Genomic DNA, 27,650 nt, shown 5'->3' with positions numbered 1-27,650 from the left:
GTGTTTGCTTTGGTGATGAGCCTGAGGTTGTTCTCTTGGCTTTGGACCTCCTTCCAGTTCTAGGAATGGGTTTGTCCAGGTCAGTGTTTGTGTGAGCATTATTTCCAGGATTCCAGACTCTGCTTGGCTCTGCTGGCTACTCCTAGAACCCTGAAAAATCACATGACAAGAATGTTTAAGGAAACCTTGGTTTTGTCCTCTGTATACATGGCTACAACCACATCTTCTCAGGGGTTTCTATAGGAGGATTAAGTCTTACAAATTGCAAAGAACTATACAGTTGTCAAGTCTTGGTATTATTTAATAAAAGAAATTAGAAAGCAAAGATTTAAGGAAATGCTAAAAAAAATTAAAAATAAAAGGGGGGCATATTCCACTCTAGGAAACCATTCTCTCTTGATTCCCTGGAAGTCGGCTATGGTGCTATCACTCGCCTTGAATTAGACCAAATGACTCTTCTACAACCCTGAGCCCTGTATCTGATATGAAACAACAATTAGTCCTAGCAAGTCACAGCTTAACCACAGATCACCACATTCTCCATCCTGAAGGCTTGGCTCAGACACAAACTCTAGGCACTGAGTTTTCCTCAATAAGGAATTCAAGTAGAACCACTGAAGGACCAGATAGTTAACTGTTTCTGGGCTTCTCTCGTGTTTTCTTCTTGACAGCCATGGGCTCCCCAAAGGAAGTCATTTTCTCCGACATCACTGAAAACTCAGCTACTGTCAGCTGGAGGGCACCCACTGCCCAGGTGGAGAACTTCCGAATTACCTATGTGCCCATTACAGGAGGTAGGAGACTTGGAAGGGGGGTGAGGGAGAGGAGGAGTGTTGCAGGTTTGGATGGATTCCTGAAAGAGACTCTGACAATTTTCATCCCCCTAAACAACATGGCCAAAGAAAATGAATTCTTTATTTTTGAAACCATCTGGAGAGAAGGTACCTCATTTGTAAAGTGCTATGAGATTCTTAGAAGAAACTATCATGTGAAGGGTCATTTGAACAAGACCTTTTTCGCCTCGAAATTATAAAATTCTTTGAGAAATAGGTCTCCAGTATTGTCTGCACACAATGACAAAAGATTCTAAATGTATTGGCATTTCTCTCTCTGAGCACACTCATCTGAAAAGCTAGTCTTGGATGTTTGAGAAGTTTTGCCTTTGGGTACCAAATCTGTCTGTTTCAGTAAACAATGGCAAGTTGTGCCTTAGAAAATGCGTGAGTTCTAATTCAAAGCACATGGGCTATAGTAGAGAGCACAGGGTGGAAGCCCAGTCAAATCTGCCTAAAGACATACTGGCAGGTAGTAAGCTACCTGTTTCTGGAAGTGTGTAAAGAGAGGATGGTTAATAACCTCTTCACAGGAATGCTGTTGCATCTGTATTGTAAGTCTGACCAGCTAATTTGCAAGCTCTTCATTAGCCCCCAAATTCTAAGAAATATAATTTCTGTGGTTTTTAATAAATGCAACAGCACAAACTTGACTATGACCAGCTTTCTTTTCTTAATAAGTAGAATTTTCACTAGTAAAGGAGTCTCTATAATCCTAAGCCAAGACAATGGGGGAAATAGCTCAGATATCTATTACATAGTAAGCTTCCCATATTCTTTGCCGGGAAAAATAATTAAATAAAACTTACACAACATGCCAGCGCTCTAATGAATGGAAACTTGCCATTTGTTATGTTCTTTTTTCTCTCTCCTGGCTTTGTTTTTGGCATCTGCATCAATGGAAAAAGCATTATACAAAAAGTAAGGCTTCTTCCCTTATGCCAGAGGGTAGGAGCAAATGAGAAGTCAAGAAGGTGGTGTTGGATGAAAATATAGTTTCATTTCTAAACCAGATCCACCCTTTTTGGGGGCAGCAGTGAATAAGTGTCAATGAGGTTCATTATTCCTGGTCTTGCTTTTACTGTGTTCTAGGTAAACCCTCCATGGTAACTGTGGATGGAACCAAGACTCAGACCAGGCTGGTGAAACTCATACCTGGGGTAGAGTACCTTGTCAACATCATTGCCATGAAGGGCTTTGAGGAAAGTGAACCTGTCTCAGGGTCATTTACCACAAGTGAGTTGGTGGGGAGTGTGTGTGTGTGTGTATTTTTCAAAGATCACTTGTACATCTTATGTCATTTCTCACCTTCAGCCCTGTAACTCATGACTCAGCAGCTAGAAATAAATGGGTTTCGTTTTTGAGATCCTGGTGGAAAGTGAACAGGATTTAGAGTGCCAAAGTCCTCATTTCTGGCTCATCCCAGCCTCTGGTGAGCTGAGTAACCTTAACTTCATTGGGCCTCTATTTCCTGGACTATGGTGAAAGACAAGGTCCAAGTTTGGCAGTTGTAATTACCTGAATTAAAATCCAAATTCTACCAGCTACATGAGCTACCAGTCCATTTTTCTGGGGTCTACTTTCAGACACAATTCTGCTTCCCTAACAGGGTATAACTCACATGAAACGGTATTTGTAAAGCATATGTATTAGGCTACCACCTCCTTCCCCTCCCCGCCTATTGCCTGGAACCCTTATGAGGGTCCCTCAAAGCAGGTGCTTCACGTGAGCATGTAATGGTGACAGCAAGAAAGCCAACTCCTCTCTATTTGGTGGCTCCTGCATTCCAGGCACTGTTACTAAACCCTTCTCATCTAATTCTCACAGCTATTATCGTTCCCATTTTACAGAGGAGACAACTGAGACTTGGGGAAGTGAAATACCTTGGCCAAGCCCACATAATTAGTAAATGCTGGAACAAATTTGAACATGTGTCGGTCTGACTCCAAACTCTCTATCCTTCTAAAAGAAAGGGTTCCTTTCCTAGTATAATCTGATTGGTAGAGTACCCTATAAAGAGGGGGAAATAATGAATTGCATTGAAGGAGAATGAAGTGGAAAATTTCTCTTCAGACAGCCATGTCTCTAAACAATTTATCCTTTGATATATGAGCAATTATCCAGTCCAACTCATTAAGGGATACAAAGAATGGGCCTCATAGGAAATTTTAAAAATATCCTCATAGCCAAAAAGAGTTGACAACACACAATTAAAACATCCTATCTGAACCCAGAGTCCCATCCACCCTTCCTCACAGGCCCTTATTTCCCCAAAGAAATCTTTCATCGATGGATTCTCCACGGCAACAGATTGCAAAAGCTGGACGTGGTCCCTCCCAATGCCCCATTGTCATCACCAGTTAAAGGAGATTCTGTCCGTGCACAGTGAAGCAGGAAGAAACTCAGAGTGGACAATGTGGGCTCCGCAGTTGCCCTGCCACATCCTGGCTCTCAGGCCAGTCATTTTATCCCTCGAGACTCAGGTGCTTCTCTGTGAAATAAGCTGAGGATAGCTTCCCTCCACCCCGGCCAGGACTGTCATGGGCATAACTGAGAAGTAAGTGAAAAAGCAAGAGGAAATGGTTAGATTCAGGTTAGCCTCTGAGAAAGTGATGTTGGGGAGTGGGAGAGGTCAGTTTCAAAAGGCCAGGGATAAACACCCTTTGAATAGTCATCCTTTCTCAGAACAAGTCCTTTGAAAAGCATACTTAAGACTTCAAATACCTTTAATAGAGATCTTAATAACAACTGCAATTATTGAGAGCTCTCTAGTACACTTTACATACATTTCTTAGCTAGTCTTTATTAATTAAACAGTCACCCTTTGGCAACTAAAGAAAGTGAGGTTTGGAGAAGGGAAATGGATTTCCCCAGGGCACAGAGGCACCAGGCCAAGAAGCCATGGTAGAACCCAGAACCATCAGCCCCCAGAGCCTGGCTTTATATTCTCTGCAAGCCGCCTAATGAGAGATACCATTCAAGGCTCAGAAAAGGCTTTGAAGCCAGGCACAGTGGCTGCTGCCTGTGATCCCGGCACTTTGGGATGCCAAGGCAGGTGGATCACCCAAGGCCAGGTGTTTGAGACCAGTCTGGCCAACATGGTAAAACCTCCTCTCTACTAAAAATACAAAAATTACCTGGGTGTGGTGATTTGTGCCTATAATCCCAGCTACTTGGGAGGCTGAGGCAGGAGAATTGCTTGAACCCAGGAGGTAGACTTTGTCGTGAGCTGAGATCACACCACTGCATTCCAGCCTGGGTAACAGAGTGAGACCTTTCAAAAAGAAACAAAAAGGAGAGGAGAGGAAAGGAGAGGAGAAAAAAATGGCTTGGGCAGTCTTAACTATGCTAGTTCCTTCTGTTTGTGTAAGTTCTTTCCCTGGGGAAAGTGATATAAACTATAATAATTCTTGTCATGTGTTTAGCCCTGTTCAGTTTACACAGCTCCTTTCTACCCATAATATAATGGGAAAATCAAAATAACACTGAGGATGAAGCCAGCCAGAATTACTAGCCCTATTTACACGTGAGGAAATAGAGGCCCAAAGTAACTGAGCCATTACTCAAAGCCAGGTCAGCCTGGCTCCAGGTTCAGGTCTCTGAACCGTTCCATGCAGCTGACACTGTGTCCTAACACCAGGACTCCATAAGCAGTGTGGAAAGCAGAGCAGCTGGGATCTGATGTCCCACCCAATGACTTCCCTCCTGTTCACCGTCTTTCTTTGCAGCTCTGGATGGCCCATCTGGCCTGGTGACAGCCAACATCACTGACTCGGAAGCCTTGGCCAGGTGGCAGCCGGCCATTGCCACGGTGGACAGTTATGTCATCTCCTACACAGGGGAGAAAGGTAAGGTTTTGTCCAAGTCTTCCTCACTCTAAGGAGTGTGTTTCCTGCTGTAAACACTTCCCATTCTCTCTTCTCCATGCCGCATTTGGTACAGGGTGATAAAAACGCACGGGCAAGTTGAAAAGGCCAGTCATGTTCTTGTGGCTCCCAACTGCAACCTCAAGGGAGTCTAGTAAGCCATTTAAAATAAAAGTAATAGATACATCTCTAGCCCCTACATGCTTTCCTGGCTTATTCCTCCTTTCCTCATAGTCTCTCTTCCTACCAGCATGTACACCCTGTTTAGGAAGCAGCTGACATCTTTTACAAAGAAGAAATCCAGAATCTAAAATCTTAACCAGACAGCTTCAGGCTGTACTTAGGAGTCTCAGCTTTTCAGAGACCACAGGAAAGGCTAGTTTTAGCAAATTCAATTGAAAAGTGAAAAATTGTAGACCAGGTGCAGTGGCTCACATCTGTAATCCAGCGCTTTGGGAGGCCGAGGCAGGTGGATCACTTGAGGCTAGGAGTTCAAGACCAGCCTTGCCAACATGGTGAAACCCCATCTCTTCAAAAACTATAAAAATTAGCTGGGTATGGTGGTGCACCCCTGGAGTCCCAACTACTCAGGGGGCTGAGGCAGGAGAACTGCTTAAACCTGGGAGGCAGAGGCTACAGTGAGCCAAGATTGTACCACTGTTCTCCAGCCTGGGTGACAGGGAGAGTCTGTCTCAGAAAAAAAAAAAAATCGGATATATTTTCTTGTTTGGCAACCACCAGTGCTAATTTACCCAGTTGGCAGATTAAACACTTGCTTAGAGCACCAGCAAACTACAGCCATCAGAAAGTAAAATCAAATACAAGTATGAGACAGGAGAAAGAGAGAGTCCTTTTCAATGAACCTCTCCATCATTTTGTAATGAGCTACTCTAGAAAGAATTATGTAATTTTAATTTCCAGGTATAGGTAAGTTTTCTATTTTATGGTTCGGTGTTTTGCTATCAGTGACAATATGGGCAGTCACCAGCATCTGTGTTTGGGGCCTCTGAAAATTTTAATTTAGCCCTGGAAAGCATCTAGAAAATATCTTTTTGAGGACAGAGTACAGTTGAGGGTGGGGGAGAGGCAGGGAGGAGGGATGTTGGATTTATTCTTTTTACTCTTTAATTCTTAAATAGTCCCTGTGAGAAAACTCTTCTGAGTCAGGGGAGATGGTGTTGCACCTAAAATAAATCAGGGTATAGTTCATGGGAACCATGGAGATTGTGGACTCAGGGCAAACAAGGGGCTTGGTTCAGAAGAGAAGGGGGGCTCACAAATGATGAGGTAAGGTGACCAACTTGTGCCTGCTTGCCTGGTACTGTCTCAGTTTTAGCACCGGAAGTTCCACACCTAGGAAACCCCTCAGTCCCTGGCAAACCAGGATGGCTGGTCATCTGTGAATAGGAAATAAACACATGGCCCTGGGCATTGTGGTCAGTATCACTTTCTACCACTAGACATGATCCAGCAGTCCTAAGAGACAGTGGACAGGCTCTGGTGCAGCCACCACTGTCCAATTTTTGTGACCCTTCAGCCTAATGACTTGATGACATTTAGTAAATTTAAAAAGGGCATGTGAATAACTGACAAAGAGAGGAGAGCAAGCATCAGGACACATTAAGCATGGGCAGCACAAGGCTTGGAATGTCCCCCCCAATTGTCCTCTACCTCAGTCTCAGTGGCAAAGCTATTCCTGCTGGCACTATGTGGAAAAAAATCTCCTGACCCCCAGTTTCCCTTCCTTCTGATTTGGTGCCTGGAAAAATTTAATCTCCATATGAAAAATCCTTTACATGTGAGGTGAGTGCTCAAGAGAAAGAGAGCATGAGTCATTTCAGCAATCAGACCTGCTTTTCTGCAGGGTCACTGAAAGTTTCTATGTTCAAAGGAGGTGTGTGTGCGGTTTGCCAAGCCTACTCGTAGCTCAGACAGTGAGAGGTAACTAACTCGGTATGTGTATTTCATGTTTAGTGCCAGAAATTACACGCACGGTGTCCGGGAACACAGTGGAGTATGCTCTGACCGACCTCGAGCCTGCCATGGAATACACACTGAGAATCTTTGCAGAGAAAGGTCCCCAGAAGAGCTCAACCATCACTGCCAAGTTCACAACAGGTACAAAGAAAGACACCGAGAGCTGGAAGCTCTCCCTTCTGAGACGCCCACCCACAGCCTGCATTCTAAATGGGAACCCCTAGCCAGTTCTTCTTTCTTAAGTCAGGGCCTTGCAGTGTGATTATATCAGCAGCAGAATTCACCAGTGCCCACTCAGTCAAGGCCTGAAGAAACACACCATTTCCTTTTGAACTGAAATGACCTTGGTCTCCCCATGGGCAAGGAAAAAATTTTAAGAGGAGGGCTTTGTAAGTGGAAAAACAGTTCCCACTGGCCCTAAACCTAGCATTTAATGATCCATGTTCCAGGCAGGAAAATATTTTTGAAGAGGCAGATTTTTTAGGCAGTTTTTTTTCTAGATGTTTGGTAGGTTTCTGTACATTGAGATTTTTTTTACAAACTATTGCAAGCAGGGAAACAGAGGAACCGTCTTCTCTGTCGGGGTGAGCACCAATATTAGCCTTCATCTGTCCTCTTACTTAGAAACAATGGGCTTCATAATGATGTTGACAGCTGTATATTTCTCCCTAAATCCAACCAAGGCCAGTTAGGAACACCCAGCCCTTGGGACGAGATAAACCATAGAGAATTTGTCTTTGGGGGTTATCTGGCTCAACCACCTTATTTATAAACAGATGAGTTTCTTGCCAAAGATCACATAGTTCAGTGGTAGGGAAAGGACTTGAACCCAGTCTTCTTGATACCCAGCCCAGATTTCTGTCCTACACTTGCTGACTTTATCTGATATTAATCGTCCCATTTTTTCCAGACCTCGATTCTCCAAGAGACTTGACTGCTACTGAGGTTCAGTCGGAAACTGCCCTCCTTACCTGGCGACCCCCTCGGGCATCAGTCACCGGTTACCTGCTGGTCTATGAATCAGTAGATGGCACAGTCAAGGTATTTTAAGTATATAACAACTTCTCACTACTGGTTGAAGCATTTTCATGATCTTCAAAGTATGGAAGAATGACCTGATGCTGTTTTTCTACCCCAATGCAACTGGGGAGCTGAAAAAAAAAATTAGTAGAAACCGGACGGCATGCCAGACCTTCTGAATCATACTCTCCAGCCTCTCTCATTTTAACCAGACTCTGGTTCTGATAGCCAGCCAAGATCAAGAACCACTGCTTACAAGACTTGAGGACATTTTAGGAGCTGGAATCTTGATCTTTTAATATTTTGTTGAACGAAGACCAAAAGGTTCTTCTGCATGTTTGCCACGTGTATTATCTCACAGATGGTATCATTATATTATGTATTATAATTTTTTTCACCATGTTCTTATGACATCAATTGTTAATACTGTTTTTATCCAGTGTTTATAGTATTTATATTCTCTGCCCGATAACTTTCTTTCTTTTACCTTTTAATTTGAAATAACTTTAGACCTTCAGACAAGTGAGGAAGATTTCCTAAACTCTACCTTTCAAACCTGTTATTGAATTTTTCATTTTGGTTATCTTACTTTATTTACAAGATCTTTTGCTTATTCTCTGCACTTTCATCTTTTTCTAGCACCTTGTGTTTCATGTATCATCATCTCTTTATCTCTGAGAATATATGTTGCTGGTGTTTTATTCTATATCCTGCACAGTGTTTGTTTCCAGTTTCTTTGTTTTGCTACTGTTGTTGGGTTGGGTTGGGTTGGGTTTGGGTCTCTGCCTCTCACGTTGGAGATATCTGCCCACTGTCTATCAGTCATGGTCTGTCTTTCTGTATTTGAAGTAGGAATGAAAGAGCTCATTGGAAGTTCCAACTGCACAGGCGGGGCTTGTCAACTCTGTGGCTCCCTGCAGAATGAATGGGCAAATACCCAACAGTTTTCTTGGGGGACCCCAATTAACAGTGACATAAAGCCTGGGCTCTCATTATGTACAAACCTTCATCTTATTATGTTTCCAGTGTAACACCTCGGCCTCCTTGAAAACTGAGCCTGGTGGATTTGAATCCAGAGCCTCCTCTTTGGCTCAACCTCTCCAGAGAATAAACCCTTTTCCATCTGGATGGAAAAGGGCAGTCATTTAGGCTGTTGAAGGGAATGGGGAGATTTCAGGGTCTGTTTCTCACAAGAAAAGCTTCTAAACAAATCAAAACTTTGTACAACCACACTCCACATTGGCTTTCAAAGACATCTCTGCTTTTGTACACATTCCTTTCCTGAACTTGCTGGACTCCGTGGCTTGCACTTAACAGCCTCTGACTGGCTCTGCCCATGCTCCTTAGTTAACCTCGGCTTTCTTTATTCGTTCCCCTACACGGTCTCTCTACCACTCACTTTCTATCTTCTTTTGACATGGCATGCCTGTTGCTGTCTCCTCTCCCATTCCCCTCATCTTTGTGGATTTATACCTTACATTCCCTTGCTGTCTTTTTAGTGGGTTTCAGAAACAAGTAGAGATAAGTGGCTATATCCAATCTTTCATTTAGCCAGAACTGGACACATTGCTAATTACTGTCATACCCCTTCCTGGAGTTGATATAACAGTGAACTATCTCACTGTGTGAGGTAAAGCACATCCATTATCTTCCCTGGGTGTCAGTGTTCCCATCTGTAAAATGAATGCTTTGGTCTTATCTTTAAGATCTTCTCCTGGTCAGGCATTCTAGGATTCTGTGTTTACCTGAATTGTGAGTCTCATTTTCACCTAGGTACCCTGATTGCCTAGAAAATGACTTTGCATAGAAGCCTAGAGAGCTGACAGGTAATTGTATTCCTAAGTAATTCAATGAGCCCAACTTTATCCTTGACAGTTAATCTTTCCCCCAGGGACTAGAACCAGGGTGGCACAAAGGCCACTGGGTATTAAATGAACACTCACCCCAGTTTATTTTTCTGTATGTCTGTTCACCAGCTTTATATGTCTTAGTTAAAAAAAAAAAAAATCAACCTGGTATAGGAGAAAAGAATCCTAGTCAGGGTGTTGGGAAACCAGGATGCAAGATCATCCTCTGCCTCAAACAATTTATGAAATGAGAGCAAGTCTTTTAGCTTCTCTGAAACTCAATTCTCCCATTGAAAAAAAATCAGGATGAGGTACCTTCCTAGTTCCCAGGATGCAGGAGAACCTTCCAGGAGTCTCTGCACTGACACGTGACTGCCCAAACTCAGCTGGGTATTTGCAGATTGTAGAGAACAGCATTGTGCTTTGTTTACCAGGAGTGTAGGTTGAATTCCAATCCCAGACACCAAGGTCATTTGCTGAAAAGAACTGGAAGCTACCAAGAGGACCTCCTGCAAACTGAAACCAATCACCTTTGTACCGCAGCACAGAGACCAGCCACAGACTACAGGCATAGTTAGAGTTGGTCAACACGTGTCTAATGGATATCTCTGTTCTAGAAGAGAGGCATGCAGGGTCAGCTTAAGTTTTCATCATACCATGCCTATGGGGCTATTATAATCATTTCCTAACTCAAGAGATCCCCAAACTGACTGAACCTCGAAATCATTTGGGAAGGTTCTCAAATATAGCAAGGCTCAACTTCTGGCTCTGATGATTCAGTTAGTCTGAGATGAGGCCCAGGCGTCCTATTGTTTAAAGCTTCCCAGAGTGATAAAGAGCTGTATTTAGGGACCACTGACCTAACTGACCTCTAAGTCCCTTATTCTGTGTGATTCATCTTGCCACCAGATTAAGCTTCTTAAAGCACAGCTGGGTTTATGTCATTTGCATGTCCAAACATCTTTCAAGCCTCCCCCTTCCTTATAATGATAAACTTCAAGTTCCAAAGCTTAGCATTTAAACCTTACAGAGATCCTCACACCCTATAATGATAAACTTTGTTTCAAAGCTTGTCATTTAAAGGCTCTTTATAATCTGGTAACATTTTCCACTGTTCCGGCACCTGAAGCTAAGTATGCTTAAAGTAGTTTATTGCCTTCTCATATTATTTCATTTTATTTTTTAAATCTGCTTTACTCAAGCTTACTGATTTAAATATTAATCTCATCCAGAAAAAAAAAAAAAAAAAAAAACTACCTTCACAGAAACGTTTAGAAAAATATTTGACCAAATATCTGGGCCCCATGGCTCAGCCAATTTAACACATAAAATTAATCATTATAATCCCATTCTCCCAATATCGTTTGGTAGGGCCTTGGGCAGGTGGTAGCCTCAGCTCTGGAGTCTATAGCAGGGCTCTCACCCTCAGATGCAGTCTCCGCCTCCTCATATTAATTTAACTTGCTCTGCACTTCTGGCCCCAGGACCTTTGCCTATGCTGCACCCTCCTCATCTCTGATATCTCAGCAGGCCACATGGATCCTGGCACAGAGTGGATACTCAATGAATTCTTGTTGAGTAAATAAATGAATGGATGGGTAAATGAATGAATAAATAGAATGACTTCTTATCTATACCCTGAGAATTTCTGTGATCAAAAGGCATTATACTCTTTCTTCTGCTCTTAGGAAGTAATCGTGGGTCCAGATACCACCTCCTACAGTCTGGCAGACCTGAGCCCATCCACCCACTACACAGCCAAGATCCAGGCACTCAGTGGGCCCCTGAGGAGCAATCTGATCCAGACCATCTTCACCACAAGTAAGGAGGCCCAGGGTGCAATCCGGCCTTGACATCTGACTTCAAATCAGCCCTTGACTTCCCCCTTTGACTTTAACATTTCCAAACAAACCTCTGAAAAGAATCAATTCACTGCCTCTACTTGGAAGCCTGAGGAAGGCAAGAGTGGGAGGTTATGAGCATCCTGGTGAAAGAAAACGAGGGAGCCCATCTGGATTTAATCCCTATTTCTATCACTTGCTATGTGTGCCTTAAGAATGCTACTTCCATCCTATAATCTTTGGTTTCTTCATCTATACAGGGAGATTAGTAGTAATCCCTCCCTCAACAGAGTCTTGCAAGGGTTCGTGAGTTATTGCATTTGAACTCCTAGCCCAGTATGTGGCCCATATAAATGTGTGGTCCTTTTATTGTCAGAGTTTAAGATAAGCTCACAGTCTCTTCCTTTCTCCTTCATCAAGCCGGTGTTTACAAAGCCTGTCCACATTCAGAATCACAAATGGTCCTCCCACCAAGCCGGTATGATGGGCCTAATGCCCAGTGTCCTAGTAGGGAGGCAGAGGCTTTCAAAGATTAAATGCCCTGTTCAAGACTATCTTGTGAGTTACAGTCAGAGTTGGGCTCAGATATTCCACGCCCAAGGAGCCTCCCCCTGCACCTGCCACAGAGTCTTCTGCAGATGGCAAACCTGCAAGTTGTTCCATTAGTAAATAAAAGTAGCATTCATTCCTGAGAATGGGAGGAGCTGGCCTTTGGAGAGCCCTGTCTTTCACAATTCACGTGACAGTCATTCTGCACACATCTGCCAAAGAAGGTGCTTCCTCTTTGCCAGATCTTATGCCAAATGCTAAAGATAAATGTGTCCTAAAGATGCTCTTACACAAGGGCTGTGAAATAAATAAGTAAACAACTGATGATACAACTCCAGATGAATGTCCTTGGGTCAGAAAAAAGAACTGCTATGACCATCAGCTCTTAGGTCCATCTACCAGGCATAGTTCCAAGACTGTTTATTTCTATGAGTTTTTAATTGTTTGTATCACGTTACTACACTTGGAAATTATCCAGGCATTCTAGTCAATTGAGCTAAGCTGAGACTTAAGCTCCAGCTCAGTCCTTCTGCTCTGTGAGCATCACCATTTCTACTTATTCCACAGTTGGACTCCTGTACCCCTTCCCCAGGGACTGCTCCCAAGCAATGCTGAATGGAGACACGACCTCTGGCCTCTACACCATTTATCTGAATGGTGATAAAACCCAGGCACTGGAAGTCTTCTGTGACATGACCTCCGATGGGGGTGGATGGATTGTGAGTACCATCAGGGACTGCGGAGCTCTCAGGCCTCGGGGAGGAGGGACAGGGCACAGCAGGGGAGGAGAAGAGGGTAATCTCCTCTTCCTGGTGCATCCTGACACCCACACATGTGAGGCCTTGCAAGATACTGCCTGTCATACAGAGGCACTTGGGAATTCTCTCTTAGACAAAAGAATGGGAAACAAGCTCGGTACCTTTTGAAATGGGGAAATAAACTGTGCTAAAAGTTTTAGATGAATTATTCCAACCCCATTACCATAGGAGCTGGGTAGGATATTTTTAATTAATAAACTTTATTTTTTTAGAACAGTTTTAGGTCCACAGCACAATTAAGTGAACAGAAAGTTTTCATATATACCCGACACCCACCCACACAACCTCCCCATTATCAACATCCAGCACCATAGTGGTTCATTTGTTACAATCAATGAACCTACATTGACACGTCATTGTTACGCAAAACTGGATGGCATTTTTAATCCCTATTTTTCAGATGAGGACACCAAGGCTTAGGGAAGAGAGGTGACCACCCAAAGTCACATGGCAAATTCAGGATGGACAGAGCCAGGGCCTGGCGCTCTGTTCACAGTGCAAGCTTTCTTCCTCTCAGAACGATGCCCTCTCTTTCCTGCAATAGCTTAAGTACACCCAGATTCATCAATATGTTTATAGGTGTTCCTGAGACGCAAAAACGGACGTGAGAACTTCTACCAAAACTGGAAGGCCTATGCTGCTGGATTCGGGGACCGCAGAGAAGAATTCTGGCTTGGTAATGCCCAGCTCTGCATGTTTGTATCTCAAATACCCTCCTTGTCATTTTTTCTAACCCACAGTGACTGACCTAGCGGGGAGAAGGAGATGAGGAAGAAGCACTAGTTCTGGTGGCAGACACAGAATATCAAATTCTTAATGAAAAAGCATTTAAATGCTCTGAAACATTAAAATGTAAACCAAAAGTATCTGAGATAGATCTCAATCAATTTAGAGGTTTACTTAGCCAAGGTTAAGGACATGCCCAGAAGAAAAGGAACACAAAGCCACAAGAGCAACCTGTGGTCCATGCCTTTTTTTCTTTTCTTTTCAAAGATGATGTTGAGAGGTTTAGTATTTAAAGGAGAAAAGTGGGCTGGTAGGGAAAGTGGAAGGTATGATCACGTTACCGAATCCACATGTTGCAAGATTTTTTAAAAAAAAGAATGACAAAAAAAGAGAATGGTCAATTATGTATTCATCTCACACTCAGCAAATCATGCATGTAAAGTACTCAGCACTTTACATAAGATAAAGTGAAGAGAGAATAACTACCTGAGGAGATATCTGGCCTTTTTATCTGTAGCATCTGCTTAGGGACAAAAGGAGAGGCAGTTTCTTGCATGACTCAGCTTTCAGTTCAATTTTTTCCTTTTGGCATAAATTGCGGTCCTGATATTTTATTTCCATTCACAAAAAGTAAAAATCTGATTAAGGAAGAGCCTCAAGTCAGCCCTTACATAGCCTTAAGGCATTCGCCGGACCAGTTATAGCAGGCTTCTCGCTGATATCACTGACAGCTTCCCTCCTGTGCCCTAGGTTGTGCTCCAGGTGCTAAGATGAGTTTCTTACAGCCATAACCTTTAACCCCGATAGCACCCCTGCAAAGTACTCAATTGCCACCTGCTGGGCAAGGTGTCAGGTATCAGAAGTGGTTGACTTGTGGGTTGGTAAGAATTTCCCAACAACAGTATAGGTTTGAAAAAGGCAAAGTGTATTAGAAAGAAAGTTTGAAAAAGGCAAAGTGTATTAGAAAGAAAGAATGCCTCCAAAGGACTGAGAGCTCTGCAGTGGATTTTTCCTTAGGGATATTTATGGACCTTAAGGCAGGAGCTTAAGGGCAATTTGGACCATATTAGCCATGTACATCATAATAAATGATTACATTTGTAGATATTTCTGTGCCTTAATGTCAGCAAGGGTTGTAAAATGACTTTCTATATGCATATATTCCAGAGACGTATAGAAATTCTAGTTACTTATATACTTTTGGGAAAGAAACCTGGAACCCCAGATGCTTGCTTGAGATAATAGGGAAGCCTAATTAACTCTAAACCGCTCAGATAAGGAGTTTTTGTCTCTGGGATTTACTTGATGGTCAGCAGGTGATTTTTGCTCTCCTTGCCGCCTTGCGTGGATAAAATCACAGCCTCAAAGAGGTTGAGTGGTTTACCCATAGGAGTTTAACCAATGAACAGTTGAGCTGAAATTTGGAATTTCCCAAGTCAACTCTACAATTTATCACCCATCCATTCATCCATGCAACCCACACTTTCCAACCACCTACCTGCAGAGAACATTGTTCTACATACCACTGCCTATGCCAGGAAATGTTTATCATATTATCATCCATTGTCCTTCATTTGTAAGGCACTTTATTTTGCTTATTTATTTATTAGACAGTCTTACTCTGTCACCCAGGCTGAAGTGCAGTGGTACGATCTCGGCTCACTGCAACTTCCGCCTTCTGGGTTCAAGCGATTTCCTGCCTCAGCCTCCCAAGCAGCTGAGATTACAGGCACCCACCACCATGTCTGCCTCATTTTTGTATTTTCGGTAGAGACAGGGTTTCACTATGTTGGCCAGGCTGGTCTCGAACTCCTGACCTCGGGTGATTCCCCCACCATGGCCTCCTAAAGTGCTGGGATTATGGGCGTGAGCCACCGAGCCTGGCCTGTAAGACACTTCAGAGTGTAAACAGTACTTTCAACACCTTATCTCCTTGGGTCTTCACTAATGCACTGAGGTTGGAAGTGGGGCAAAAATGTCAACCCAATTTTACCTGAGACTCAAAAACATCACACATTTGGTCCAATGTTATACCAGCAAGCAGAATAGTGAGCTTTCAGCCCATGCCTTGTGTGATTTGGCCTTTTTTTTTTTTTTTTCCTGAGAGTCTTGCTCTGGTTACTCAGGCTGGAGTGCAGTGGCACAATGTCAGCTCACTGCAACCTCCGCCTCTCAGGTTCAAGCAATTCTCCTGCCTCAGCCTCCTAAGTAGCTGGGACTATAGGTGCTCACCACCACACCTAGCTAATTTTTGTATTTTTAGTAGAGATAGGGTTTTGCCATGTTGGCCAGGCTGGTCACAAACTCCTGACCTCAAGTAATTCGCACCCCTGCTTCCCCACACCTCAGCATCCCAAAGTGCTGAGATTATAGATATGAGCCACTGTGCCCAGCTGGTCCTCTTTTAAGTTTACCCAGCTGCTGCTTTTACAGAGTGAAATAGAAATAAGGGCCTCAGCCACCTGTGCTTCTTAGCAACCCTTGCCTGTCATCCACAGGGCTGGACAACCTGAACAAAATCACAGCCCAAGGGCAGTACGAGCTCCGGGTGGACCTGCAGGACAATGGGGAGACAGCCTTCGCTGTCTATGACAAGTTCAGCGTGGGAGATGCCAAGACTCGCTACAAGCTGAAGGTGGAGGGGTACAGCGGGACAGCAGGTACAGCAGCAGCTGCACTTAGAGCCTATGAAGCCACTTAGAGCCTTCTTGGCATTTACAGCTAATTTCCCCATTCATCATTCTTTCATTCCTTCCTCACTAATTAAATCAACATTTATTAAATCAATGTTATTAAGCCATTTATTAAATCAACAAATATTTAACTACCTACTGGGGTCCAATCCAGAAAAACTGTGATTCAAAATGGTTGGATAGATATTTGGATCCTGAAACTGACTAGGATTGAGAATCAGGGCAATCAGGATTGATTTCACCTTTCAAAAAAAAAAAAAAAAGTATCTTTCTTACCCAGTTTTAGATATCAGTTGTAGGCTGATTTTTAAAAAAGTCTCCCAAAGGCCTTAATATTCATCCAATCCAGCACTTCTCAATTTATTCAGGGCATATGCACCCACTGGCAATCTTGTGAATGTACAGATGCTGATGCAGGTTGCCTGGGATGGGACCGAGATTCTGCATCTTCTCCAAGTTCCCTGGTGATGCCAATATGGCTGGTGTTGCTGGTCTATGCAGCACACTTTGAGGAACAAACTCTCTACTACATCACCTAACTGCTTGAATCTCTTCCAAGACATCCCTGGTCATCTGGTCTCAGCCTGCATCCCCATGAACAGAAGGTCCCTGCCTCTCAAGTGGCCCCTCCATTCCTTGTCTGGCTCATAACCTTCATTTAGGTTTTGAAAATTTCTTGGACTTGAACTGGTTTGATGTGGTTTCCTGGTTTCTTCCAGGAGAGATAAATAAGGAAACAACACATATTAAGGCCTACTAGGTACCATCTTTTGTAGATATTCCCCCTGTATTCATCTCCTTTATTTCTCATAAACCATTTTATATAGATGTTATTTTAATATAGAAGTGCAGAAGAGCTCAGAGATTTGCCTAAGGTAAAACAGCTTGTAGAAGGTGGATGCAAGCCTGGCTGCAGAAAACTGTTGCCGACAGCATTCTTGGTGACAAAGAAAGGTCGGGACTCAGAGTGTGGACCACCCCATGCAACCCATGCCCACTTTGGGTGGCTTTCTGTTATGTTTGTGAAAGCAGAAGAGACAGATGCTTGGCACATTTCCAACCTCCCTGAGCCTTGAATGAAAACATCCATATGGGGGAAACTCTCCAGACAAAAGGTTACCAAAAGCCAGAGGCCTAAGGAGGCACAGAGCTCTTCTGAGATGGCAATTTAGTGATAATAAAGAGAGACACCCAAGGGCAAACATTGCTTTCTGTTTCTTGAATCCCTCAAAGAATGTTGGTATTTTATGACCTGGAAATAAATACCTCTTTGGTTGAGATGGCTTCAGGCATAAGAATAATATTATAGGGCAAGCAAATTCATCAAGCAGCAGGAATGTGGCCTCTCTTCCTCTCTCTTTGTACTTCCATTGAGGAATGAGCCATAATATTTCCCTTTAGTGAGATAACATTTGTAAGGTTGCATTTTCCTCTGTGATTTTCGGCTGCAGCCAGGCCCTCTGCAGGAGAGCATCCTGTTTCATTAATACCTACGTGCAGTCCTCAGGCTCTGGGTAGCATCATCAGTTAAAAATGTGTCTGGGTCCCTTTGACAACTTGCTTCAAATTAAATACCTCGGAGTCTTGAAATTTTTGCACACAGCACTTGGCTGGGTTGGGAGCAAGGAGATGCCACAAAGCAATGGCATTGCAATGCTTTAAAATTTTAATATGTTAAATTACAAATTTGTTTCCAAATAGTACTATATGGAAATGGGCTTCTTGTCTAAGAATCATGGAACAATGGTCAGATAAACACTTTTTTTTTTGAGACGGAGTTTCGCTCTTGTTACCCAGGCTGGAGTGCAATGGCACGATCTCGGCTCACCGCAATCTCCGCCTCCTGGGTTCAGGCAATTCTCCTGCCTCAGCCTCCCGAGCAGCTGGGATTACAGGCATGCACCACCGTGCCCAGCTAATCTTTTGTAATTTTAGTAGAGACGGGGTTTCACCATGTTGACCAAGATGGTCTCGATCTGTTGACCTCGTGATCCACCCGCCTCGGCCTCCCAAAGTGCTGGGATTACAGGCTTGAGCCACCGCGCCCGGCCAGATAAACACTTTTAAAAATAGCTATGTGATACAGGGGTATTTAGGGACATCTAATGTCTGAAGGGCTTAATTATAAGCATGACTAATAAAATTTCTGTGTGGGAGAAGAGCATACCATTATTAAGTGCATACTTCTCCTTGCTCTCTGAGGTCTTTTATGTAAAGATAATGCAGAAAAGTCCTAAAAATAACAACAATCATCATATGTATTTGCATGCCATGCCAGCTGTTTGGCATACACCTTTATATCCATTGTCACAATGGCACTGCTCAGTAAATAGAATCAAAATGCTGGTTCCATTGAATAGATGTGAAAATTGAGGCTCAACAAGAGGCTTGACTTGTGCAAGGTCACAGCTAAAAAGTGAGAAGATGGGACTCGAAGCTGGACTCTCCAAAGCCAGCTACGGCCCTCTTCCCACCACATTACGCGGCTTCTGTCGGAAATAAGTACTGGGGGTGACACTCATGCCCCATTCAGTTCCATGTTCAATCCTGACTCTGGGCTCAATGTTCAAGGCTAGTCCCACCCCCAGAACCTTCCAGCGGTCACCTCTAGTTCTACCCTTTACAGTCCAGGATGGAAATTTCAGCTGGGATTTTTCTGTTTCTCCCAGGTGACTCCATGGCCTACCACAATGGCAGATCCTTCTCCACCTTCGACAAGGACACAGATTCAGCCATCACCAACTGTGCTCTGTCCTACAAGGGGGCTTTCTGGTACAGGAATTGTCACCGTGTCAACCTGATGGGGAGATATGGGGACAATAACCACAGTCAGGTGAGTGGACCATGAGAGCCCAGAGCAGGCAGGACTTGGGAAGCAAGAGGGGCTGATGGAAGCAGAATTTAACCCCTTACCCTAGCAGAGATTAGGAGGCAGGAACCTTACTTATATAACAATATGTTTTTCACAAGGCAGTGAGCAATGTCAAGGACACTGCAGGTAGGTAAAATAGAAACAGCACGGGTTAACACTTGACAATCCCAGGGACAACCACTGGTCAAATGGATTCCAAACAGAGAGAGGTTTCCTCACACAAAGCTTTCCTCTCTGTTTAAAACCTAAAAGTAAAGCAAATAAAAGTAGAGGCCATTTAGGTGAAGCAGGGTTGATGACACAGAACCCCTGGACTGGGCACCTTCAGGATCCCAAGAACACCTTGGGATGAAGTCCACAGACTTTAAGTCTCCTCATTATGTGAAGAAACCAAGGCCCAGAGAAAGCTGACCTTCCTGAGATCACAGAGTGAAGTTGGCAGCAGAGCCAGCTCTCCCCGCTTCCAGCCCCTGGCATTTTCCCTGCACTGCACACACCTCTAGCACTTCTTCTGCAGTCACAGACACAGATTTTTTCCATCCCCTTTAGAAATAGGCCAACGGATCAAATTCCGTAATCTCCCTCACTCTGAGCCCTGCCTACACTGGCACATTCCGGAAAAGTATAAAGATAAGTCACAACCAAGCATCTGCCCAGTCCCTCCACAGAAGTTAGTCACCATCCCAGGGAGGAGGGAGGGGTGTGCCCATGTGGCCACACCACACTGATCCCTGGACCGCAAGGATTCTCAAGAGGTCTGATCACTGGAATCCCAGGGAATTAGTGAAAATGCAACGGCCCAAATTATACTTTATGACAACCCCAGGGATTCTGATTCAATGATTTCAGGCGAGATACAGCATCTTATCTTTTTGAATATTTCCATTTTTGTTGTTGGGTTTTTGTTGTTGTTGTTAGATTCCACAAGGGATTCCTGACATGCAGCAGGTGTGGGGACCTGTTGCTCTTCAATATTAGTAATTTTGATACGTGTGTTTATGCCCTAGTTAACAGCTAGCGAGTAACACCTGCAACCTTAAGTGTAGACCTTACCTTACATAATTTCTGGTACTTTTCAAAGCACTCTTACCTTCTGTATCTCAAGTGCTTATCACTTTTAGCCTGCACAGGAATTGGGATGTGGTTTTTCATGCCTGTGTTCCAGAAGAGGCAAGAGTTACAGGACATTTCTTGACAGCAGTCCTGTGTTGTTTCCATCTTATTGTGCTATTTCACCAATACTTCCATTCTGTTTTTTTTTTTTTTAATGATCTTTATTGCCCTGTCTCAAAACACCTGTGTAACACAAAGTTCTTCTGGGAAAAAAATAAGCTACATGTCAGAAAGCAAGCCTCTCTTTCCATCCTTCCATTCTATTTTGGAAGAAGAAAGAGATGACGTGGAATGGAGCCACAGGAGCTGAGCCCCAGCTCCCGCTCTGCTCCAGCTGCTGTGTGGCCTCTGTGAAGTCACTCTCCCTCTCTGGCTTTAGTGTCTACCACAGTACAAGAAGGTGTGGCTTCCAGCCCTGAACTATTAGAGGAAAGAACCAGGATAAAGGGAGGCAGCGTGTGTACCAGGCTGTTGGATTACCATACTCACTGTAACTGAGTGATTACAAGCACATTTGCCCATGAAATGAATGAGCCATTCTTAAACCTCACATCCCTATAAGACTCAGAAGCCACTCATGTCAGTGAACATCAAAAAATTAGAAGCAAATAAACTGTCTCTATTTTTCTCCCATCTCACTAGCTGTTAGCTTCCTCACAGTGGGGCAAGGGGCCATGTGAGGTTCGATGGGTGGACTCTACCATCTGCAGACTTCACTGAAGAGTCAAACTTGGAACCTGGAAGCCAAGACACAATTACAGGCTTTTCTTGTAGAAAGCTTTGGCCTAAATTTCAAGGACATTTCCCCCTACTTGAGACTAGGGAAGTAATATTTACCAACCACCTACCATGTGCCCAGCTCTGTGATAGCTCATTTACAAATCCACTAATTTTCATCACGTCTTTCAAGGCTAGCATTGTCAGATCTTAAGAAAGAAAAAAATAGTAAAACTGAGGCTCAGCAAATATTGAGAACTTGTTTAAGGTTATTTACCTCTCAGGTAAGAGCACAAATATTTAACCCTATATGTCAAGTTGCAAAATGTGTTCTTCGTTCATGTTTTTTCTGCTATTCCATATTAAACTCCTATTAAAATACTCCATAGAAATCCCGTGAATTACAGACATACACACACACACCCTGTATATAGCTACTCAATTCCAGAACCTCTAATCATGACCTTAATTCCTTCACAACTTATTTCTTGGGATGGCAGGTTTCATCAGTCACAATTTGCTTCAAGATGGCAGCACAAAGCTCCATGAAAACTCAGGTGATTCTTGAATAAGGTGAAAAATTGGGTCAGATTCAGCCAGTCCCTTTGAAAGTTTTCACAACCCAAACCAACAGAGAGATAGGCAAGAGGCAGCTGTGATACGCCAAACGGTCAAATTGAAACAGAACTCGTTTAGTTTGAACGATTAAATAGCAATGATCAGTGAACACCTTGCCTAACAGTAACCAACCTGGGGGACTTCTCTCTTTTTTTTTTTTTTTTTTACAGGGCGTTAACTGGTTCCACTGGAAGGGCCATGAACACTCAATCCAGTTTGCTGAGATGAAGCTGAGACCGAGCAACTTCAGAAATCTAGAAGGCAGGCGCAAACGGGCGTAAATTCCAGGGACCACTGGGTGAGAGGGGAATAAGGCCCAGAGCAAGGAAAGGATTTTACCAAAGCATCAATACAGCCAGCCCAACCATCGGTCCACACCTGGGCATTTGGTGAGAGTCAAAGCTGACCACGGATCCCTGGGGCCAACAGCGCCAGCACAGACCTCACCTCCTATGCGGTTTCTGTCTTTGCACCAAAGACATCAGTCTCCAACATGTTTCTGTTATGTTGTTTGGATTCAGAAAAAATCTTCCAGTGACGACATCACAATGGTTTTTACTTCTCTTGGGTGGCTCTGGGAATTAGAAGAGGGGTAGGATGTACAGGGGTAGTTTGTTTTAGAACCAGCCATATTTTACATGAAGCTGTATAATTAATTGTCATTGTTTTTGTTAGCAAAGATTAAATGTGTCATTGGAAGCCGTCCCTTTGTTTTTTTACATTTCATATGACAGAAACCAGAAAAGCAATACTGTTTCCATTTTAAGGATATGATTAATATTATTAATATAATAATGATGATGAAAACTAAGGACTTTTAAAGAGATTTTGCTTTCCAAAACATTTCTGGACAGTACCTGATTGTATTTTTTTTTTTTAAATAAAAGCACAAGTACTTTTGAGTTTGTTATTTTGCCTTTTGTTGTTGAGTCTGAATTTCATGAAAGTCCATCATTTGAACAAAGGGAGGAATGTTGGGACTGGAAAGGCAAGTAGGAATGGTGGTCAAGTGGGAGGGGTGGAAGGAGACTGAAGACTGGGAGGAAGGAAAGCACTGTTTTAAACAAAGTTGAGCATGCTCGGAAAAGCTTACAGGCCAAGCACAGTGGCTCATGCCTGTAATCCCAGCATTTTGGGAGGCTGAGGTGGGAGGATCATTTGAGCCAGGAGTTGGAGACCAGCCTAAACAACATAGTGAGACTTTGTCTCTACAACAACAAAAAAAATTAGCCACCAATTTTGGTGGTGCACACTTGTAGTCCCAGCTACTCAGGAGGCTGAGGTGGGAAAATCACTGGAGCCCAGGGGTTCAAGGTTACAGTGAGCTATGATCACACCACTGCACTCCAGCCTGGGCAACAGAGGGAGACCAGTCTCTAAAATAAAAAAGAAAAGAAAAAGCTTACAACTTGAGATTCAGCATCTTGCTCAGTGTTTCAAAGACTAATAGATTATGGTTTAAAAGATGCTTTTATACCCATTTTCTAATGCAACCTTTTAGAAACTCTATGATATCAATGAGGTGAGGATTGTTATCACACAAGGGGTAAGATCCCCAGAGGGAGACTGCCTGAGTTCAATTATTGGCTCCACTATTCCCAAGGTCCCTAACTTCTCTATGCCTCGGTTTCCTGTTCTGTAAAGTGGGGATGCTCGCACTTCTTATTTCAGAACATTTCTGTGTGAAGGATAAATCATGTTGTCCATGTGAGGCCCTTAGCATGGAGCCTGGGGTATAGCAAATGCTAGTACCTTGCAGCTGCCACCATTATCGCTTTATATGAGACGCACTGCAGTTCACAGAAACCCAATGACTTGATTGTGGCTGCTACTCAATAAATAATAGAATTTGGATTTAAATACCAGTCTTCTGGCTCCAGTGTTCCTGCTCTCTGCTGGTCTCTTAATGAAAATTTCTCCCTCTTTGGGGAAATGTGTGCTGTGCCAAGAGAGTGTAGGTTACAGAGTGGGGTAGGGGAAAAGCTCAACTGGATGCTTCATCAGGCTTCTACCATCCTAAACCCTTAGAACTAGGAAGAAGGCCTATTAGGAATATTGCCTTCTCCCCTACATCACAGTCCCCAAAAAGGGACAGAGCCCATGTTCCTTCAACCTCAGACTGAACACATCTAGTGACGGGGAACCCATTGCCCTGGATGGCAGATCTGTTAGTCCTCAGTAAATACAGTGAGTCAGAACCACTCAAAACATAACATTTCTCTTTTTAAACAAGGGTATATGGCAGGGAGAGTAATTCCCAGTTCATTGTCTTAGAGATTTTTCAGAAGATTGGCTTATTTAATAAAATAAGTCAAGTTTGGGCTGATAGGCCTCATTCAAATGGAATGTGATGGCTCCGAAGCAAGGATCAGAGGAATTTATGGCTCCAGCCATATCCTTTGTTGCTGAGTTTATCTTGCTTTAATAAATGCTGTCATGTTATATACACAACTTGCTGTTCCAGATCATAAGAACTGTTTGCATGCAATTCAGCCATAGCAACACTCTCCTGGCTGTATAAATCCAAACAAACAGGCTCCCTGCAGCAACCAGGCCTCAAGCTGGAGGCTTACCTCTCCATTGGCTGCTGACTGGAGAGTCTCTAAACCCAAGCCCTATCCCCTCTCCAGAACTGTGCATGTACCTAAGCTTTAAGGTATTCCCCACAAGCCACACAAGAATCAGATTTGGGTTGGTTAAGAAACCACATCAAACAGGAGTCAGTAATAACCCCAATGGGGACAGGGCAGGCAACAGGGTCTGAGGCCACAGTATTCAAAGACCACAGTCTCTAGTGTGAGCTTATCATTTCTCAAACATGTCCTTCAGTCTCTGCCTCTGTGGCTTAGTTCAGGAAACCTCCTCCGTCTCGAAAGTTCTCTTAAAATTCCACTTCACCCTCAAGGCCTGAGCCCTATCCCTGCCCCCCATGAAACAGTCAAAACATCTCAGTTGGGAAGTAATTTCCAGGGTGTTCAACCTTCCCCCTGTTCCTTCTCTCATCTGCTCCCCTTCTCCCTGCTCTGTGCACTTCAAGGCCATCCTATATGGATTACATCAATGATCCCCAGCTTCCAGGTGAGTGTCAAAATGGAAAGAGCCAGCAGGACATTGAAGGGAAGAGATTAACAGTGGGGGTGGGTCAGGACACCCCCAGGTTGCCCAGTTCTGTCTATACAGCATCACTGTGATCACTGTGGGCTGTCAGTGCCCGCATAAAAGAGCTGTAGCCACTGTTCACTGTCTCCACACAACTCTCTCTTCAGGTTTAGAAAATAGCTCTCTCACTTGCCTCTTTTGGCTTAGGAGTGGTCACTGCACCCAAGCTGCCGCTAGCCTTTAGGACCTGTGCTAGCCTCTGTGCTCTCCTCCATCCTTCCCACACCTTTGGGAAAAACCCCCCTCCTTTAACTCTCCTCGGGGACCCTGGCAGGCTCATCCACCCTTGGGAGCAGTGAATGCCACTGTTAGAGCTGCCTGCTGGCCTTATCCATTACAATTTCTACTTCCTGCCTCTCTTCCTATAGTGATTATTAGTCATTTAACGGCTTCCCAGCCTCCAAACTCCTTTCCGGTTTTAAGAAATTGGAGCAACTTGCCTCCCACCAAGGAAGCCACAAAGGAAAATATTCTTTCCTCCTCCCTTTGGTAGCCAGGGCATGGGCACATAACTTGAGCTTTGCCAACTGGATACCCACAGAGGGACTTCTAACCTTTAGCAAGGAATGCAAAACAAAGAGCGTAGGACACTGGCTCGCCCATAGGATCTAGCAATGGGGCCATCTATCCGTGGGGTCTGTGGCCCGGCACGTCTCTCTCTAACAGTGACAACTATTTCCAGCAGTGACAAAAGCAGACTGGCTGATGGTTCCTGCTTCCTGGCCCATAATTTTCTGTGCCTGCTTCCTCAAACTTCCTGTCAATTGTATGAGCTTCCTGATAACATTCAGGAAACTTCCTTTTCTGCTTAGGTAGTCCCAGATGATTTCAGGTGCTAGAAGCCGGATACCTTGGCTCGTACCTTCCTCACTAGATCATGAGCCTGTGACATTTATTGACCATCTTGTAGTCCCAGCACTGTCTTTAACACTTTAAATATCCAAAGTCATCCAAGCATCACAGTCACCTGTGAGACAGAACAAACTATTCTGTATCATGTAAGAAACTAGGCCTCAGAGGGGTCAGGTGGCTTCTTGCAGCCACACCGCTGGGATCAGACCAAGATTCACAGCCAGGCTGCCTGATTCCAAAATCAGAGTTCTTTTCATCAAGGATATCTTATTCATTTCAACAAGCCACACTAAATGGAGAACAGCACTTTATTCACTTCACAAATGTTTGTGGAGCACCTCCCATGTGGATTTGTCAGTGGAAAAAAGAAGAAAAGTTCCCTGAGGTCACAGCGTTTATATTCTAACAAGAAACAGTGAATGTAATAAATGATCAAATGAAACAGTATAGTCAAGGGTACTAAGCACTGTGGGAAAAAATAAAAAGTGGATGAGGGTAAGGGGACAGGGTCACAGTGTTAAAGTAGAGTGGTCACACAGGGTAGGGCTGAGAGAAACCCTCAGGAGGCACAGAAGATGTGCTCAATGAATGTATTTGTTGCATTGAATTCATGCTCATTTCTTTCCTTCTAAAGATGGGGAAACAGCAGTCCAAAGGGGGCTGGGGATTGCCCCAGGTACCACAGCATCCAGGCAGTAGATTCTGATGAGAACCCATCAGATTCTGCTCTTGTTCCTCTGCAGGATGCCATGACTGTCTGTTCTCCAGAAGGAGAGACACCTTGAAGGTTCTTCCTCACTGAGCCTCCTATGACCTGCATGCTCTCAAAATAGCTGGCTACATTGCCCAGTCCTTCCCCCTTCTCAGCTTGCCCCATTCAAGCCATTCTTCCCACCATGCCTTGCCTAACCCCAGAAAATCAGAGAGCTCCTGTGGGCTATGCTCATCAGTCTTCTTCTCCCAAGATTCTCATTTCTCTTTTCATTTAAAAATCAGTATTGAGCACCTCTCCACTTATGCTCAGCACTTCGTGAGAAAAATAACCAGATTCCCTGACTCCATGCAGCCTCTGTGCCCCGGAAAGGCCAGTGACAAACACATCATCAGACAAGCAAATGTGTAATTACAAACTGAGGGCTGTGCTTTGGAAGCAAATAGAAAAAGCTCGTAAGATGTCTAAAGGGGATCTGATGGGGAAGGCTCTTTGAGGAACAGGCATTTGAACCCAGATCCAAACAGCAAGTAGAAATTAACCAGGCGAAGGAAGCAGGGGAGGCAGAAGGCAGGTATCTCTATAACCCTGTGGCTGTCAGGCTGTGCACAGAGAAAGTCAGAGGCATAGGGGCAAAAGACGCATCATGGAAAATGAGGTTTCAGGAATCAGCAGGAACTCAGCCATGCAGATCTTTCTGGTCCAGAATAAAAATTTTGCTCTTTACCTTCAATGCAATGGAAAGCTACTGAGAAGTTTTAAGCAGGAGAGCATTATAATCACAACTAGTTTTTTTTTTAAGTCATCTTTTGTTGCATTTGTATTTGGGCTGGGAGATGCAATGTGGGAAGAGACTATGAGGACGCTACTGCAGAAATCCAGGTGAGAGATGACGGAGTTAGGCTAAGTCTAGTGTTGTGGAGACAGCCATGGTTCTGAGAGATATTTAGAAAGTCAGACCAAGACCCCAGAGAGCTCTCTATGTCCACCCTTGTTCCTAAGCAGACCTCAACTCCTATAGTGGATTTTTCCTGGATGTGGGTGTCAGTTTTACTTAAAGCAGGCTAGTTAGGGATAGAGGAAACTGGAGTCAGGGGCCTATTAACTCCTGGAGCTGAAAGACCACAGGTCCTGGAGCACTAGGTTAGGGTGGGGAAGGAATCAGGAAGCCTCCCTCAAGGTGATTGCAGTTAGAAGTAAAGACCAGTGGTAAGGCCAAGAGGAGGCTTGTGGCTGGTCACAAGGGGTGAAGGCATGGGGAGCAGAGGTGAGGGTGGAGGTAGGTTCTTGCCTTGAAGGCTGGGTGTCCTGGAGACCAGCTGAGAGTTGCTAAGGATTTTCAGCCCCAGATGACATCATCAACTTTGCTCTTTAGATAGCCCACTTCCTCAATAGAAAGGAATCTGCCCCCGGCCACCTGTGCCGCCTGGCCTCAGT

The 27,650-nt window shown here is 43.9% G+C and overlaps 1 protein-coding gene across 17 annotated transcripts in view; it reads left to right on the top strand.

The window, feature by feature from the left end:
* Positions 1 to 22,392, top strand: part of TNC (tenascin C) — a 94,464-nt gene extending 72,072 nt beyond the window's left edge. For all 17 annotated transcript variants that reach the window (XM_078375274.1, XM_078375262.1, XM_035255779.3 and 14 more), the window contains 11 exons: positions 672 to 794; positions 1,926 to 2,069; positions 4,562 to 4,681; positions 6,674 to 6,817; positions 7,587 to 7,717; positions 11,232 to 11,364; positions 12,501 to 12,652; positions 13,331 to 13,427; positions 15,976 to 16,137; positions 18,840 to 19,003; positions 21,661 to 22,392. In XM_078375274.1, the coding sequence (XP_078231400.1) occupies positions 672 to 794; positions 1,926 to 2,069; positions 4,562 to 4,681; positions 6,674 to 6,817; positions 7,587 to 7,717; positions 11,232 to 11,364; positions 12,501 to 12,652; positions 13,331 to 13,427; positions 15,976 to 16,137; positions 18,840 to 19,003; positions 21,661 to 21,771 (1,481 nt within the window). In that variant the 3' untranslated portion in view covers positions 21,772 to 22,392. The remainder of the gene's footprint in view (positions 1 to 671; positions 795 to 1,925; positions 2,070 to 4,561; positions 4,682 to 6,673; positions 6,818 to 7,586; positions 7,718 to 11,231; positions 11,365 to 12,500; positions 12,653 to 13,330; positions 13,428 to 15,975; positions 16,138 to 18,839; positions 19,004 to 21,660) is intronic.
* The last annotated feature ends 5,258 nt before the right edge of the window (positions 22,393 to 27,650 follow it).

Source organism: Callithrix jacchus, chromosome 1, assembly GCF_049354715.1.
Source record: "Callithrix jacchus isolate 240 chromosome 1, calJac240_pri, whole genome shotgun sequence".
NCBI lineage: Eukaryota > Metazoa > Chordata > Mammalia > Primates > Cebidae > Callithrix > Callithrix jacchus.
The sequence above is the reverse complement of the archived record's forward strand: the minus strand, read 5'-3'. Positions and strand labels throughout refer to the sequence as shown.